General features: G+C 36.6%; 1 protein-coding gene across 1 annotated transcript in view; it reads left to right on the top strand.

The window, feature by feature from the left end:
* Nucleotides 1–17,718, top strand: part of LOC144064506 (kinesin-like protein KIF13B) — a 47,209-nt gene that overhangs the window by 16,809 nt on the left and 12,682 nt on the right. The window contains exons 19-34 of the mRNA XM_077587118.1: nt 10,465–10,696; nt 10,777–10,939; nt 11,067–11,213; nt 11,366–11,515; nt 12,519–12,632; nt 12,726–12,899; nt 12,999–13,156; nt 14,341–14,473; nt 14,859–14,999; nt 15,479–15,508; nt 15,619–15,718; nt 15,969–16,095; nt 16,186–16,241; nt 16,322–16,440; nt 16,558–16,734; nt 17,109–17,201. Of these exons, the coding sequence (XP_077443244.1) occupies nt 10,465–10,696; nt 10,777–10,939; nt 11,067–11,213; nt 11,366–11,515; nt 12,519–12,632; nt 12,726–12,899; nt 12,999–13,156; nt 14,341–14,473; nt 14,859–14,999; nt 15,479–15,508; nt 15,619–15,718; nt 15,969–16,095; nt 16,186–16,241; nt 16,322–16,440; nt 16,558–16,734; nt 17,109–17,201 (2,114 nt within the window). The remainder of the gene's footprint in view (nt 1–10,464; nt 10,697–10,776; nt 10,940–11,066; nt 11,214–11,365; nt 11,516–12,518; nt 12,633–12,725; nt 12,900–12,998; nt 13,157–14,340; nt 14,474–14,858; nt 15,000–15,478; nt 15,509–15,618; nt 15,719–15,968; nt 16,096–16,185; nt 16,242–16,321; nt 16,441–16,557; nt 16,735–17,108; nt 17,202–17,718) is intronic.

The raw sequence follows: 17,718 nt of genomic DNA, 5'->3' as shown, positions 1-17,718 counted from the left end.
GCAAAATGACTTGAATGGCTGGACATCGTAAGGCTTTTTCTTTAAAAAAAAAGTGGTCTATGTAAAGTAAAGCTTTTATTTAAAAAATAAATAAATACTATGTATATATAGTCAGGCTTTTTTCTTTAAAAATGACCATGTATATTAAGGGTTTTTATTAAAAAATGACCATGTATAGTAAGGCTTTTTTATTTAAAAAAAACAACCATGTACAGTAAAGCGTTTTTCTTAAAAGACGACATAGTATAGTAAGGCTTTTTTTCTTAAAAATGACATAGTATTGTAAGGCTTTTTTCTTAAAAAACAACATAGTATAGGCTTTTTTCTTTAAAGACGACATAGTATAGTAAGGCTTATTTTCTTTAAAAACGACACAGTATAGTAAGGCTTTTTTGTCTTTAAAAACGACATAGTATAGTAAGGCTTTTTTCTTAAAAAATGACCATGTATAGTAAGGCTTTTTTGTTTAAAAAAGACCATGTATAGTAAGGCTTTTTTTCTTAAAAAACGACATAGTATAGTAAGGCTTTTTTTCCTAAAAAAACAACATAGTATAGTATGGCTTTTTTCCCCTAAAAAAACGACATAGTATAGCGTGGCTTTTTTTCTTGAAAAACGACATAGTAGAGGAAGGCTTTTTCCCTAAAAAACGACATAGTATAGTATGGCTTTTCCCCCTAAAAAACAACATAGTATAGTATGGCTTTTTTCCTTTAAAAAACGACATAGTATAGTATGGCTTTTTTTCTTAAAAAACGACATAGTATAGTAAGGCTTTTTTTTCTTTAAAAACGACATAGTATAGTATGGCTTTTCCCCCCTAAAAACGACATAGTATAGCATGGCTTTTTTTCTTGAAAAACGACATAGTAGAGGAAGGCTTTTTCCATAAAAAACGACATAGTATAGTATGGCTTTCCCCCCTAAAAAACGACATAGTATAGTATGGCTTTTTTTCCTAAAAAACGACATAGTATAGCATGGCTTTTTTTCTTGAAAAACGACATAGTAGAGGAAGCCTTTTTTTCTTAAAAAACGATATTGTATAGTAAGGCTTCTTTTCTTAAAAAACGACATAGTATAGTAAGGCTTTTTTTCTTTAAAAAATGACATAGCAAGTAAGGCTAAGAGAGTCGGAGAATAAATCTGACTTCTGATTCTTCACCTTCTAGTTGTTGCTGTGGTCCACTGGCAAAATCATTGGGTCAGAACATGAGGTGGGAATCAGAAGTGAGTTTAATTCCACTCGTTGCAATTCTCAAATTGTTTATTGAGGTAATGAAAAGGATAAATACAACTTCCAACTTTACTGTGGTGCAGTGGCAAAGACAATGGGTCAGAATTTCAGGTGGACTCAAGTTCAAATCAGAAGTGAGTTTGATTCCACTCTTTGCAATTCTCAAATTGTTTATTGAGGTAATGAAAAGGATAAATATAACTTCCAATCACATTATTTCAGATGACACTGTGGTCCAGTGGCAAGAACAATGGGTTGAAATTGAAGTTGGACACAAGTTCAAATCTGGAGTGAGTTCAAGTCCACTCTTTGCAAATCTCAAATTGTTTATTGAGGTGATGAAAATGATAAATATAACTTCCAATCACCTCATTTCAGAAGTCACTGTGGTCCAGTGGCAAAGACAATGGGTCAGACAGACCTCAAGTTAGTGGATTTGACTCCCATGTGGGAAATGGGGTTCGAATCCCGCTCTCGTTTGACTAATCACTACACTAGTAGTTCAGTAAATGGGTAATTCTTTTTTCATTCAAATAAAGACTTAGTCATTTTTTTCAGCAAAACAATATTTCCGGTCAGCCTTCGGCTGACTGCCGACACCATACAGTTGTTCACTGGCGACACCGGGACGTGAACCCTCGACACCCATGTCGCAGGCAGGTGACTGACCCACTACACCACGAGGCGGCCCGCCTATACATGATTGGAAGTTATATTTATCCTTTTCATTACCTAAATAAACAATTTGAGAATTGCAAAGAATGGAATTAAACTCACTCCAGATTTGAACTTGAGTCCACCAGAAGTTCTGACCGTTTGTCTTTGCAACTGGACCACAGTGACTTCTGAAATGAAGTGATTGGAAGTTATATTTATCCTTTTCATTACCTAAATAAACAATTTGAGAATTGCAAAGAGAGGAATTGAACTCATTCCTGATTTGAACTTGAGTCCACCTGAAGTTCTGACCCATTGTCTTTGCCACTGGACCACAGTGACTTCTGAAATGATGTGATTGGAAGTTATATCTATCCTTTTCATTACCTCAATAAACAATTTGAGAATTGCAAAGAATGGAATTAAACTCACTCCTGATTTGAACTTGAGTCCACCAGAAGTTCTGACCGTTTGTCTTTGCAACTGGACCACAGTGACTTCTGAAATGAAGTGATTGGAAGTTATATTTATCCTTTTCATTACCTAAATAAACAATTTGAGAATTGCAAAGAGAGGAATTGAACTCATTCCTGATTTGAACTTGAGTCCACCTGAAATTCTGACCCATTGTCTTTGCCACTGGACCACAGTGACTTCTGAAATGATGTGATTGGAAGTTATATCTATCCTTTTCATTACCTCAATAAACAATTTGAGAATTGCAAAGAATGGAATTAAACTCACTCCTGATTTGAACTTGAGTCCACCAGAAGTTCTGACCGTTTGTCTTTGCAACTGGACCACAGTGACTTCTGAAATGAAGTGATTGGAATTTATATTTATCCTTTTCATTACCTAAATAAACAATTTGAGAATTGCAAAGAGAGGAATTGAACTAATTCCTGATTTGAACTTGAGTCAACCTGAAGTTCTGACCCATTGTCTTTGCCACTGGACCACAGTGACTTCTGAAATGTTGTGATTGGAAGTTATATCTATCCTTTTCATTACCTCAATAAACAATTTGAGAATTGCAAAGAATGGAATTGAACTCACTCCTGATTTGAACTTGAGTACACCAGAAGTTCTGACCGTTTGTCTTTGCAACTGGACCACAGTGACTTCTGAAATGAAGTGATTGGAAGTTATATTTATCCTTTTCATTACCTAAATAAACAATTTGAGAATTGCAAAGAGAGGAATTGAACTCATTCCTGATTTGAACTTGAGTCCACCTGAAGTTCTGACCCATTGTCTTTGCCACTGGACCACAGTGACTTCTGAAATGATGTGATTGGAAGTTATATCTATCCTTTTCATTACCTCAATAAACAATTTGAGAATTGCAAAGAATGGAATTAAACTCACTCCTGATTTGAACTTGAGTCCACCAGAAGTTCTGACCGTTTGTCTTTGCAACTGGACCACAGTGACTTCTGAAATGAAGTGATTGGAAGTTATATTTATCCTTTTCATTACCTAAATAAACAATTTGAGAATTGCAAAGAGAGGAATTGAACTCATTCCTGATTTGAACTTGAGTCCACCTGAAATTCTGACCCATTGTCTTTGCCACTGGACCACAGTGACTTCTGAAATGATGTGATTGGAAGTTATATCTATCCTTTTCATTACCTCAATAAACAATTTGAGAATTGCAAAGAATGGAATTAAACTCACTCCTGATTTGAACTTGAGTCCACCAGAAGTTCTGACCGTTTGTCTTTGCAACTGGACCACAGTGACTTCTGAAATGAAGTGATTGGAATTTATATTTATCCTTTTCATTACCTAAATAAACAATTTGAGAATTGCAAAGAGAGGAATTGAACTAATTCCTGATTTGAACTTGAGTCAACCTGAAGTTCTGACCCATTGTCTTTGCCACTGGACCACAGTGACTTCTGAAATGTTGTGATTGGAAGTTATATCTATCCTTTTCATTACCTCAATAAACAATTTGAGAATTGCAAAGAATGGAATTGAACTCACTCCTGATTTGAACTTGAGTCCACCAGAAGTTCTGACCGTTTGTCTTTGCAACTGGACCACAGTGACTTCTGGAATGAAGTGATTGGAAGTTATATTTATCCTTTTCATTACCTAAATAAACAATTTGAGAATTGCAAAGAGAGGAATTGAACTCATTCCTGATTTGAACTTGAGTCCACCTGAAGTTCTGACCCATTGTCTTTGCCACTGGACCACAGTGACTTCTGAAATGATATGATTGGAAGTTATATCTATCCTTTTCATTACCTCAATAAACAATTTGAGAATTGCAAAGAATGGAATTAAACTCACTTCTGATTTGAACTTGAGTCCACCAGAAGTTCTGACCGTTTGTCTTTGCAACTGGACCACAGCGACTTCTGAAATGAAGTGATTGGAAGTTATATTTATCCTTTTCATTACCTAAATAAACAATTTGAGAATTGCAAAGAGAGGAATTGAACTCATTCCTGATTTGAACTTGAGTCCACCTGAAGTTCTGACCCATTGTCTTTGCCACTGGACCACAGTGACTTCTGAAATGATGTGATTGGAAGTTATATCTATCCTTTTCATTACCTCAATTAACAATTTGAGAATTGCAAAGAATGGAATTAAACTCACTCCTGATTTGAACTTGAGTCCACCAGAAGTTCTGACCGTTTGTCTTTGCAACTGGACCACAGTGACTTCTGAAATGAAGTGATTGGAATTTATATTTATCCTTTTCATTACCTAAATAAACAATTTGAGAATTGCAAAGAGAGGAATTGAACTAATTCCTGATTTGAACTTGAGTCAACCTGAAGTTCTGACCCATTGTCTTTGCCACTGGACCACAGTGACTTCTGAAATGTTGTGATTGGAAGTTATATCTATCCTTTTCATTACCTCAATAAACAATTTGAGAATTGCAAAGAATGGAATTGAACTCACTCCTGATTTGAACTTGAGTCCACCAGAAGTTCTGACCGTTTGTCTTTGCAACTGGACCACAGTGACTTCTGGAATGAAGTGATTGGAAGTTATATTTATCCTTTTCATTACCTAAATAAACAATTTGAGAATTGCAAAGAGAGGAATTGAACTCATTCCTGATTTGAACTTGAGTCCACCTGAAGTTCTGACCCATTGTCTTTGCCACTGGACCACAGTGACTTCTGAAATGATATGATTGGAAGTTATATCTATCCTTTTCATTACCTCAATAAACAATTTGAGAATTGCAAAGAATGGAATTAAACTCACTTCTGATTTGAACTTGAGTCCACCAGAAGTTCTGACCGTTTGTCTTTGCAACTGGACCACAGCGACTTCTGAAATGAAGTGATTGGAAGTTATATTTATCCTTTTCATTACCTAAATAAACAATTTGAGAATTGCAAAGAGAGGAATTGAACTCATTCCTGATTTGAACTTGAGTCCACCTGAAGTTCTGACCCATTGTCTTTGCCACTGGACCACAGTGACTTCTGAAATGATGTGATTGGAAGTTATATCTATCCTTTTCATTACCTCAATTAACAATTTGAGAATTGCAAAGAATGGAAATAAACTCACTCCTGATTTGAACTTGAGTCCACCAGAAGTTCTGACCGTTTGTCTTTGCAACTGGACCACAGTGACTTCTGAAATGAAGTGATTGGAAGTTATATTTATCCTTTTCATTACCTAAATAAACAATTTGAGAATTGCAAAGAGAGGAATTGAACTCATTCCTGATTTGAACTTGAGTCCACCTGAAATTCTGACCCATTGTCTTTGCCACTGGACCACAGTGACTTCTGAAATGATGTGATTGGAAGTTATATCTATCCTTTTCATTACCTCAATAAACAATTTGAGAATTGCAAAGAATGGAATTAAACTCACTCCTGATTTGAACTTGAGTCCACCAGAAGTTCTGACCGTTTGTCTTTGCAACTGGACCACAGTGACTTCTGAAATGAAGTGATTGGAAGTTATATTTATCCTTTTCATTACCTAAATAAACAATTTGAGAATTGCAAAGAGAGGAATTGAACTAATTCCTGATTTGAACTTGAGTCCACCTGAAGTTCTGACCCATTGTCTTTGCCACTGGACCACAGTGACTTCTGAAATGTTGTGATTGGAAGTTATATCTATCCTTTTCATTACCTCAATAAACAATTTGAGAATTGCAAAGAATGGAATTGAACTCACTCCTGATTTGAACTTGAGTCCACCAGAAGTTCTGACCGTTTGTCTTTGCAACTGGACCACAGTGACTTCTGGAATGAAGTGATTGGAAGTTATATTTTTCCTTTTCATTACCTAAATAAACAATTTGAGAATTGCAAAGAGAGGAATTGAACTCATTCCTGATTTGAACTTGAGTCCACCTGAAGTTCTGACCCATTGTCTTTGCCACTGGACCACAGTGACTTCTGAAATGATATGATTGGAAGTTATATCTATCCTTTTCATTACCTCAATAAACAATTTGAGAATTGCAAAGAATGGAATTAAACTCACTCCTGATTTGAACTTGAGTCCACCAGAAGTTCTGACCGTTTGTCTTTGCAACTGGACCACAGTGACTTCTGAAATGAAGTGATTGGAAGTTATATTTATCCTTTTCATTACCTAAATAAACAATTTGAGAATTGCAAAGAGAGGAATTGAACTCATTCCTGATTTGAACTTGAGTCCACCTGAAGTTCTGACCCATTGTCTTTGCCACTGGACCACAGTGACTTCTGAAATGATGTGATTGGAAGTTATATCTATCCTTTTCATTACCTCAATAAACAATTTGAGAATTGCAAAGAATGGAATTAAACTCACTCCTGATTTGAACTTGAGTCCACCAGAAGTTCTGACCGTTTGTCTTTGCAACTGGACCACAGTGACTTCTGAAATGAAGTGATTGGAAGTTATATTTATCCTTTTCATTACCTAAATAAACAATTTGAGAATTGCAAAGAGAGGAATTGAACTCATTCCTGATTTGAACTTGAGTTCACCTGAAGTTCTGACCCATTGTCTTTGCCACTGGACCACAGTGACTTCTGAAATGATATGATTGGAAGTTATATCTATCCTTTTCATTACCTCAATAAACAATTTGAGAATTGCAAAGAATGGAATTAAACTCACTCCTGATTTGAACTTGAGTCCACCAGAAGTTCTGACCGTTTGTCTTTGCAACTGGACCACAGTGACTTCTGAAATGAAGTGATTGGAAGTTATATTTATCCTTTTCATTACCTAAATAAACAATTTGAGAATTGCAAAGAGAGGAATTGAACTTATTCCTGATTTGAACTTGAGTCCACCTGAAGTTCTGACCCATTGTCTTTGCCACTGGACCACAGTGACTTCTGAAATGATGTGATTGGAAGTTATATCTATCCTTTTCATTACCTCAATAAACAATTTGAGAATTGCAAAGAATGGAATTAAACTCACTCCTGATTTGAACTTGAGTCCACCAGAAGTTCTGACCGTTTGTCTTTGCAACTGGACCACAGTGACTTCTGAAATGAAGTGATTGGAAGTTATATTTATCCTTTTCATTACCTAAATAAACAATTTGAGAATTGCAAAGAGAGGAATTGAACTCATTCCTGATTTGAACTTGAGTCCACCTGAAGTTCTGACCCATTGTCTTTGCCACTGGACCACAGTGACTTCTGAAATGATATGATTGGAAGTTATATCTATCCTTTTCATTACCTCAATAAACAATTTGAGAATTGCAAAGAATGGAATTAAACTCACTCCTGATTTGAACTTGAGTCCACCAGAAGTTCTGACCGTTTGTCTTTGCAACTGGACCACAGTGACTTCTGAAATGAAGTGATTGGAAGTTATATTTATCCTTTTCATTACCTAAATAAACAATTTGAGAATTGCAAAGAGAGGAATTGAACTCATTCCTGATTTGAACTTGAGTCCACCTGAAGTTCTGACCCATTGTCTTTGCCACTGGACAACAGTGACTTCTGAAATGGTATGATTGGAAGTTATATCTATCCTTTTCATTACCTCAATAAACAATTTGAGAATTGCAAACAATGGAATTAAACTCACTCCTGATTTGAACTTGAGTCCACCAGAAGTTCTGACCGTTTGTCTTTGCAAGTGGACCACAGTGACTTCTGAAATGAAGTGATTGGAAGTTATATTTATCCTTTTCATTACCTAAATAAACAATTTGAGAATTGCAAAGAGAGGAATTGAACTCATTCCTGATTTTAACTTGAGTCCACCTGAAGTTCTGACCCATTGTCTTTGCCACTGGACCACAGTGACTTCTGAAATGATGTGATTGGAAGTTATATCTATCCTTTTCATTACCTCAATAAACAATTTGAGAATTGCAAAGAATGGAATTAAACTCACTCCTGATTTGAACTGGAGTCCACCAGAAGTTCTGACCGTTTGTCTTTGCAACTGGACCACAGTGACTTCTGAAATGAAGTGATTGGAAGTTATATTTATCCTTTTCATTACCTAAATAAACAATTTGAGAATTGCAAAGAGAGGAATTGAACTCATTCCTGATTTGAACTTGAGTCCACCAGAAGTTCTGACCGTTTGTCTTTGCAACTGGACCACAGTGACTTCTGAAATGAAGTGATTGGAAGTTATATTTATCCTTTTCATTACCTCAATAAACAATTTGTGAATTGCAAAGAGTGGAATTGAACTCACTCCTGATTCCCACCTCAAGTTCTGAACCAATATTTTTGCCACTGGACCACAGCAATAACTATGAGAAGAATCAGAAGTCAGATTTATTCTCCGACTTTCTTAGCCTTACTATACTATGTCGATTTTTTAAAGAAAAAAGCCTTACTATATACAGACGCTCCCCTACTTAGGAACATTCAACTTACGAACAACGGTACATACGAACATGTCTGCAAATTGCATTTAAGTCCAAAAATGTTCGCAAGTCCAATTTTGTATTGCGCGCCTTTTTCGGAGTAGTACTTCTTTCCGCCGCTAATACCGACGCCTGGCGCTGTGAGAGCTCAGCTCACCCAGCATCTACCTTCTTCTTTGTTGCAATGCGAAAGTGCGTGAATGTATCTCCAGTGTGCAAAGAACCTTTTTCATTTGTATCATTAAATATCTCATGCATCCAATATTGAATATGATTGGTAAAAAGCTAAAGGCTTCTATTGAGGGAGTTGCAAGGAAGAGGCAAGCCATTTCATTTGAAACGAGTGCCAATAATAACGAAGCTTGATGCGCGTGAGAGTGGTGAGCGTTTCACGGGCATTGAATCGTTCGACCGTCAGTACCATTTATAAACAGAAAGATCGAGCAGCAGGACCCAAATATTGAACGTTGCACAAAGTTTGCAAATCAATTGAATGATGCCATACAGTGCTACCGCATCATTTATGATGAAAAAAAGAAGAAAACTGTGCAATCGTCATTAGGTCGCTTCTTTTGGCCAGTTTCTAATACATAAATCTCTCTCTCTCTCTCTACAGTACTGTACATATTCTCTCCATTTTATTAATTTTTTTTTTTTTTCAGTACAAACCAATGCGTGTTACTTATACAAGCCTTAAACATACAAATGCACTTATATAAACCTTCAATATACTTATATCGGCCTTAAACATAAATTATAATACAAAATATAGCACTGAATCAACTTACAAACAAATTCAACTTATGAACAATCGCTCGGAACCAATTGCGTTCGTAAGTAGGGGAGCGTCTGTAACTCTATTGTCATTGTAACATGTACAAGAAAATGTCCTTCCAGGTACAGCCTGACTGAGACAGTTATAACATCATATACTACATTGGAGGGATACAGGGCAGGCTGCTGCCAATTTGTCGATCCACTTCAATAACTATATTGCTACCAATACAAAGTCCTCAAGTGTAAAATATTTTATTCAGTGATTTTAGCAGCCCTGCACGTCAGGGGCACTACTACTCCCCATGCTTTTATCACTTATGATGTTAAAAAACAGTTAATGAAAATAACTAATTTATGAGGTGGTGCACAGGCTGTCATTGTATTAGCCATTAACAAAGATAAACATGTGGTCATTAATAACTTTGTACAAAAGGTCACAGGGAAGCATTGCGGTCAACAGAGAGCGGATCAAAGACTCAGGATCGATAGTACATAAAAATCTTACGCTATCACTAGTGACAGATCATAAGATTTGTTGCTCACACAATTAAACACTAAGAACAGGTGAGTAAATGTTATCCATTGAGTAAATGTTAGTAGTTGCAAGTATGAAACTAACATGGTCTGATTAAGTACTGGGAATTCGGCTGTTTCCAGATCCATGATGCATTCAAAAATAATGGGAAATAACAGTGTTGCAAAACAATATTGGAGAACAGTGTGGGTGGGGTCGTTTCTTCTTAGCACCAAGTAATTATATTAAAAAAACAGTTGAAAAGAATAAAAAGCAATAGAGATTTTTTTGTGGGCTTTGTGAGTAATATGCATGAGCTGGAGTGCAGCATCTGATTTTTTAGGTTAGAGCACCCTAAGGTGTTCCAGTGGCACTAAAATTGTGTGTATTCGTTCATCAACAAACTCAGTAACTGTGGCTCTCCCTCTGCAGACCCCTTGCAGTCAGTGTTACAGACCCTCGAGAGGCAGCACGAGGAGGAGAAACGTTGTGCCCTGGAGCGCCAGAGACAAATGTACGAGCAGGAGCTCCAGCAACTTCGTCAGCGACTTTACCCCGATAGATCTTCAAATCTCCTTGACTTGTCAGGGTTACCATCCAGTGCTGCTGCCACTGGAACATCACCAGGCTCACACAAACGTTTGCGACGCTGGAGTGAGGACAGGTGAGCCCTCAATGTGGACTTTTTACAATTTTTTGATGGATGATTCTTCACACATTTCATTGTATGTTTCTGCCATCAAGAGAGGCCATGATTACTCGAAGCCTTCGACGTCTGAAAGAGCAGATTGTTCGCGCCAATCTCTTGGCTCAGGAGGCTTGCTTCATTGCGGAGGAACTCAACAAAAGAACAGAGTACCTGGTCACTTTGCAAATACCAGCTGCCAATCTGGATGCAAACAGGAAGGTAAAAAGATCATTAGTCATTTTTCTTTAAAGAAATGCTGCATTTTCCTTCACAAAGAAGACTTGCAGTTTGGTGAAAATTCTTTAGAATAATAAAATGACATTTATCCCTTTATTAAATAAAATAGCGTGACGTGGTTCTGAGCGAGCCAGCCATTCAGGTTCGCCGTAAAGGAAGGGGTAAGCAGATCTGGGCAATGGAGAAGATGGAGAACAGGCTGGTGGACATGAGAGATCTCTACCAAGAATGGAAAGACTTTGATGAAGATAACCCTGTGAGTCAAACGAGTTCATCCTATGGGTTGTTTGTTATACAAATAGAAAGCTACAAGATTTATCTAGAGGTTTTATCATCTCTCATGTGGTGTGGGCATGTCCTCTGAATGTACTTTGTTGTTTGTTTCCTATGGTTTTGGTTCAAACACAGGTGATGCGGTCTTATTTCAAACGAGCAGACCCATTTTTTGATGAGCAGGAGAACCACAGTCTGATTGGTGTGGCCAATGTTTTTCTGGCTTGTCTGTTTTATGATGTAAAGCTTCAATATGCAGTTCCCATCATTAACCAGAAGGGAGAGGTAAGACTGACAATTTTGTGTTTTTTTTTAAGTCAAGAAGGGCTATCACTATTAATCAAACTAATGATCATATAACCATTTGTCAAATTATTCGATTATTGATGTTGAAATCATTTAGCCAGTGTTGACCTGAAAGTTGTCTAAATCCTCTTTCTTGAGCCCTTTATGGTATTTTCTTATTTATTCTATCACAGCTAACTACGGGCACCAGGTGGGGGACACCCTGAATTGGTGGCCAGCCAATCGCAGGGCACAAGGAGACAGACAACCATTCACGCTCACATTCATACCTAAGGGCAATTTACAGTGTTCAACCAGCCTATTATGCATGTTTTTGGGATGTGGGAGGAAAGCTGAGTACCCGGAGAAAACCCATACAAGCCCGGGGAGAACATGCAAACTCCACACAGTGAGGACGGACCTGGGATCAAACCCTCAACCCCAGTACTGTGAGGCCAATGCTCTAAAAACTTGGCCGCCAGAAAATGGAATGTTCTTCCAAATTTAATTTCTAAAATGTATGTTAAAAACTGTTTATGAAAAAAGGAGAAAAAATAGTAAAAGTTCTTATCTAAATTCACTTTTAAAGACAAATTACAAAAAAAGGCAAAATGCCGTAAATATTCAGATTTCTGTCATGCTCAAAGAAAGCAGATGATTATCATTGCAATTGCATTTAAGCAGAATGATATATCTGTTTTGTTTTGGAAAATAATGATACTATGAAATGGTTACATTATATTTATTATCTCAATGCATAGATTTTGGGTCCAGTGTTCATTTGCAGCAAAAAAAAATCTAAAGCGAAGAGGAAAATAACAATAATATACCAATATACCAAAACATCAAACTCAACCAGTGACAGTTTGAAGCGATTCTTCAATTAATTGACAAAAACATCAGTGATTAATCTACTATCAAAATAATCATTTGTGTCCGCGTTATGATCAAAGTAACTGCAGAAATATTCCTTAAAACAACGGCTATTTTCTTTTTCTGTAAGGTGGCTGGACGCCTTCATGTTGAGGTGTGGCGAGGAACAGAGAGCTCAGAGGAAGAAGGCCCACAACAAAGTAACACAGATGGAGATGCACAGGAGCGTAGACTCAACTGTGTGGTGAGACATCTCGTGTAATGAATCTTGAAGCATTTTGTATTAATAAATGACCAAACAAAAATTAGCTAACATGCTAATCTCTTTTCATTTCAGGTGAAAATCCTACAAGCCTCCGGTCTTCCTCGTCATCTGTCTAACTTCGTTTTCTGCCAGTATCATTTTTGTGGGCAGACAGAGCCCATGTTCATCCCTCCAGAGATGTCACGATCCCCCTCGCCATCTGCTTCCAAAGACCCTCAGTGTACAGTTGTTTTTGACAGCACTAAGGTATTACTTTATTATTTACAACGACTAATGTGAACTGTCAATCATATTTTGCGTTCGGTCCTAAATGATTGATTCAAACTTTCAGTATTTTCTGTTTAGGAGTTGTCTGTACCAGTCTCAGAGGATTTTCTGGACTATTTGTCTGAGGGTGCGGTGGCTATTGAAGTGTACGGTCACAAACAAGAAAACTATCGGAGAAACCTGGCACTGTGGGACCTTGGTGTAATTCAAGCCAAAACCCGCTCACTCAGAGAGAGGTTTACTTTCACACTGTATTAAATAAGTAATCTTTATTAGAAATACAGAATACAGATACAGAATTGGAGGACATTTATATTTCCCACATAAAAAAATATAAACACATTAGATTAGATTACATAACTTTATTCATCCCGTATTTGGGAAATTTCGTTGTCACAGTAGCAGGAGGGTGAGAATACAGACACAGGAAAATACATTTTAGACATAAATAGGTAATAAATAAGTTAATAAATAAATATATACATAAATTAATTTAAAAAAAAAAAATAAGTGTGTAAATGCAGTATATGAATTGAACAGTCTCAAGACCAAATCTTTAAAAAAATAAAAATAAAGCTCTTCTGGAGAACATGCTCAAAAGCCATTTTTTCTTTTGTCCTTGCCTCAAAGACTACATTAATGATTAATTAAGAGTTAAATGTTAAAATTTTACAATAATAATTTCATTTTGGAGTATTATAATTAACATAATATTCATTCATTCAGTTTCCAAACCACTCATCCTCACCAGGTAGAGCAGATTTATTATGCTGTCTTGTTTTTCATATTTACGTTATTATTTCCACTATCATTCGTGTTTTTTTTGTTGTTTGTTTTGAATGTGGTATAGTTCATACTAATAAAATAATTCGTAATAATTGAAGGGACAACCCAATACAAATGACATGTTGGTTTCACATTATGGTGCTTACAAGACAGTGAGGCAAAATTTGCAATTTAAGCAGAACATTCACATCTACAAACACTAATGGCTAGTCATTAACTCCAATGTCATGCACAGTCACTGTGCCATAACAAAATTGAAATCATTACATACCAGAGTAAATACCATATATAGCAAGTAATGAAACAACTGAAGAATTCATTTTCACAGAACTTAAGCTTTGAACATCATCTATATTCTGAGCACCACAACGTCAGCTAGAAGGCGTAAGACTGTTCTTATTTCTTTAGCGCATCTCCAACGCTTCCTCACTCATTCTAAAAACATGAATGTTAGGTTAATTGAAGACAATGTTGCTCATTGTTGTTTGTCTCTCAGTAGTCTTCAATAACCTTTAACAGTCCTCACATTTCAAGCCCTCCCACTGGTCTGTTTAGGAGAGTAAAAAAATAGACAGAGTAAAAAAATAGATGGGCAAGGTAGAAAATGAATTTTTGCTTTTCCCCATTTTGGCAGGTGGAGCGAGGTGACTCGGCGAATTGAGGTGTGGGTGGAGCTAATGGAACTAAACGATGCAGGGCAGTTTACACCCGTAGAAGTTCTTCCTGCTAAAGATGTACGCACTGGAGGAATATTTCAGCTCAGACAGGTATGGGTTCAGTTTGAATGACCATATTTTCTGCACTAGAAGGTGTGGGGGGTATAAGACTTACCTTCAATCAATGGTCTATTTTAAAACAGTTTTCATATCCTGTGTGCACCACATTATGAAGCCCAGTAGACATAGTAGAAGTAGCGGTTGGGGGGTTGCATCAGGCAGCCACTAGATGGAGCTGCGCTAAAGAGAATGTCATACCATGATTAACCAATATTGATACAAATTTCCGTAAATTGCACCGGATTGTAAGGCACACTCTCGAATTACATTTTTTTAAAAAATATTTTGGCTGTGCCTTATAGTGCGGCAAATACGGTCATTTGGCTGCGAAGGTTGAACATGATGAAAAAAAAATCTTTCACCTTTTCATCCACAGGGTCAGTCTCGTAGAATCCAAGTGGAGTTGCGTTCTGTGCCAGACTCTGGCACAATGCCACTCATCTCCGTTTCCATACTCTCTGTGTCCATTGGAGATGCCAAGGTCCAAAATACACCAAAAGGCAATGACTCGCCACTGGTAAGGGGATATGATCATAATAATTGTGGCGTAATAGCATTATTTTAGAGACATTGGACTGCACTGAACTTTAGTGATATGCCAACCACTGCCGCTTCCATCTGTCCTTTTCGGTATCTGGTATGCATATATAATATATAAATAATATTTACGTGTATATATATAAGTAAATATTATTTATACATATTATATATATAATATATATAAATAATATTTACGTGTATGTGTATATATATACATACACACACTACACAAACGCATACACGAACATGTATATACACATATACATATATATATATTTATTTATATATTTATATATATATATATATATATATATACACACACATACACTTACACATACAATTACACTTACACACACACACACACACATACACACACATACACTTATATATATACACACACACAAACATAGGTGTGTGTACCAAAATATTGATCTAAAAACATTCTTTTTTTTTTAGCCTGGAGATGAAGAAATGGACAGCTACCAAGTAAGTGCTAATGGATTTATTGCACAGTTGGACAGATTTGAAGAAAGTAAAGTGCTAAATGCTGTTCTTAGTGAAAATCAAAACGTTATTGTGGGTATGCTTCTCTGAAGGAAGTGGATTTGGAGAGAATGAGGGAACAGTGGTTGGCCACGCTCACTCAGAGACAGGAGTATCTGGACCAACAGTTGCAGAAAATAGTGTCCAAAACAGGTACAGATGTAATAATATCCCTCACAAAAAGTTTTCCCCTATTATACTTACAAATTTGTAATTGAAAAAAATCATTTACATTTTTAAAATATTTTACCATTTAATTTATTGTAATTATGGCCGACATTTCCAATTACGCTACGGTAGTTAGATGCACCCTGGGCCCCTACTCAAATTAATGATAAGTGACATTGCCTTTGTCCTTAATTGCCTCAGATTTCACGTTTTTCACTTGTGAATGTAAATATAGATAAGTCAGAGGATGATTTGGAGAGGGAGTCCCAGCTGTTGGAGTGCCGTCTGACACTCACTGAAGAACGCAATGCTGTTTTGGTCCCCTCAGCTGGAAGTGGCATTCCTGGTGCACCAGTAGAAAGGTATGTGCGTATAAGAAAAAAACGTTTCTCGTTTGTTTGTCATCAGTAAGTTGTTCATTGAAATTTGCCAAACAAGCTGTTCTGTTACAGAGTACCTGTACCGGGAATGGAAACACACATTCCTGTCCTATTTCTGGATCTCAGTGGTATTTTGTCTCTCGTCTTTCAGCAAGACTCCTTTTCACGTGATCAGCGTTGAAATCACGACTTTATTTTTGCATTACAGCCGATGATTTCCAGTCAAACTTGTCAGCACCTCTAGCCGGGGGTGTGGATGCCTATCTTGGTGGCGAGTATGAAGATGACTTCTTTGACCTTCACATTGTCAAACAGCATAATTCGGAAGTAAGTTGACTTGCAAAAATGAAGTCATTTTCATTATTCTTGTTGAAGAGTCCAAATTTGGTGTGTGGTTAAAACTATTTGCTGTAAATTAGTATTTTTATGCCTTTGGTGGTCTAGGTGAAGGTCGAGGCTTCCTGGGACTCAACAGTACACGAATGCCCCGAACTCAGCCGTGTGGCAACTGGTGATCAGAGGGTCTATTTGACCATCCGTGTCGTGGTTGAGTTGAGCCACCCTGCACACATGCAGTTGGTCCTAAGGAAACGCATCTGTGTTAATGTCACTGGTAAAAAGGTGAGTTTTATTTCACATACCCAATTACATAATCGTCAGTGAGTTTTGAAAACTTGTTCCAAGACAATATAATATCCAGCTGATATTACCAGTCGTTTTCAGAGAAATTATAAGTGAGTTAATAGGCTGCGTGCAGATGAAAACAAAATCTTTTTTTTGGAAGGTATTTATTTGCTTAACTCTACATTCATGCATTTATGAATGAATGAATGTATCATTTATTTGTGTTAGCATTTTTAATTTGTTCATTGCAATGCAAAGCATTTGCTTTACTTTTCAATGAACAATTTACATTTGCTAGTTATTTGTGTGAGCATTTGTAAATTGCTAAATATAAAATCATTTAAACAATTGTGGATGTGTTGGTGATGTAGGGGTTTGCCCAGAGCCTTCTTAAGAAGATGTCCCAGCGCAGCACCATTCCAGGATGTGGTGTTACCTTTGAAATTGTCTCAAATATACCTGGAGTAAGTGTCTGTTTCTTTTTTAACTTATATTATTCTTTCAGGAAAATTGAAACTAATTTTTTCACCATTGTATTAAACACTTTTTTAACCCAATAATTCAGGTGGAATCTTTTTTTTTATGCAAATGGGGGAATTTAAAGAGCAATTGCTAATTGCTAAAATTTGTCATGTCAATAATTTATAGCTACGTAGAACAAATACTTTTTGGGGGTCACACCAAAGTATAATATGATAAAATATTACACAAGGAAATGACCAATTACCTCTGGAGAAGGAAGTGGAAACGTGTGGGTCGAGGTAGGAGGGGTGGCTGACTGAGATATTTTAACACTGAAAACCACTATTATTCCCCTGTACATTTATATTTATATTATATGTGAATAAAGTGTGTTTTACAACCATACGCTTTTAAAACTCAGTATTTCACAAACATTTATGAATGCCGTAGAAAATGTTATAGTAATTACAATAAAATGCTTACAAACATTAATGTAACATGATTTTCAGATAATGGCCT

The sequence above is a fragment of the Stigmatopora argus genome, chromosome 19 (genome assembly GCF_051989625.1).
Source record: "Stigmatopora argus isolate UIUO_Sarg chromosome 19, RoL_Sarg_1.0, whole genome shotgun sequence".
Lineage (NCBI taxonomy): Eukaryota > Metazoa > Chordata > Actinopteri > Syngnathiformes > Syngnathidae > Stigmatopora > Stigmatopora argus.
The sequence above is the reverse complement of the archived record's forward strand: the minus strand, read 5'-3'. Positions and strand labels throughout refer to the sequence as shown.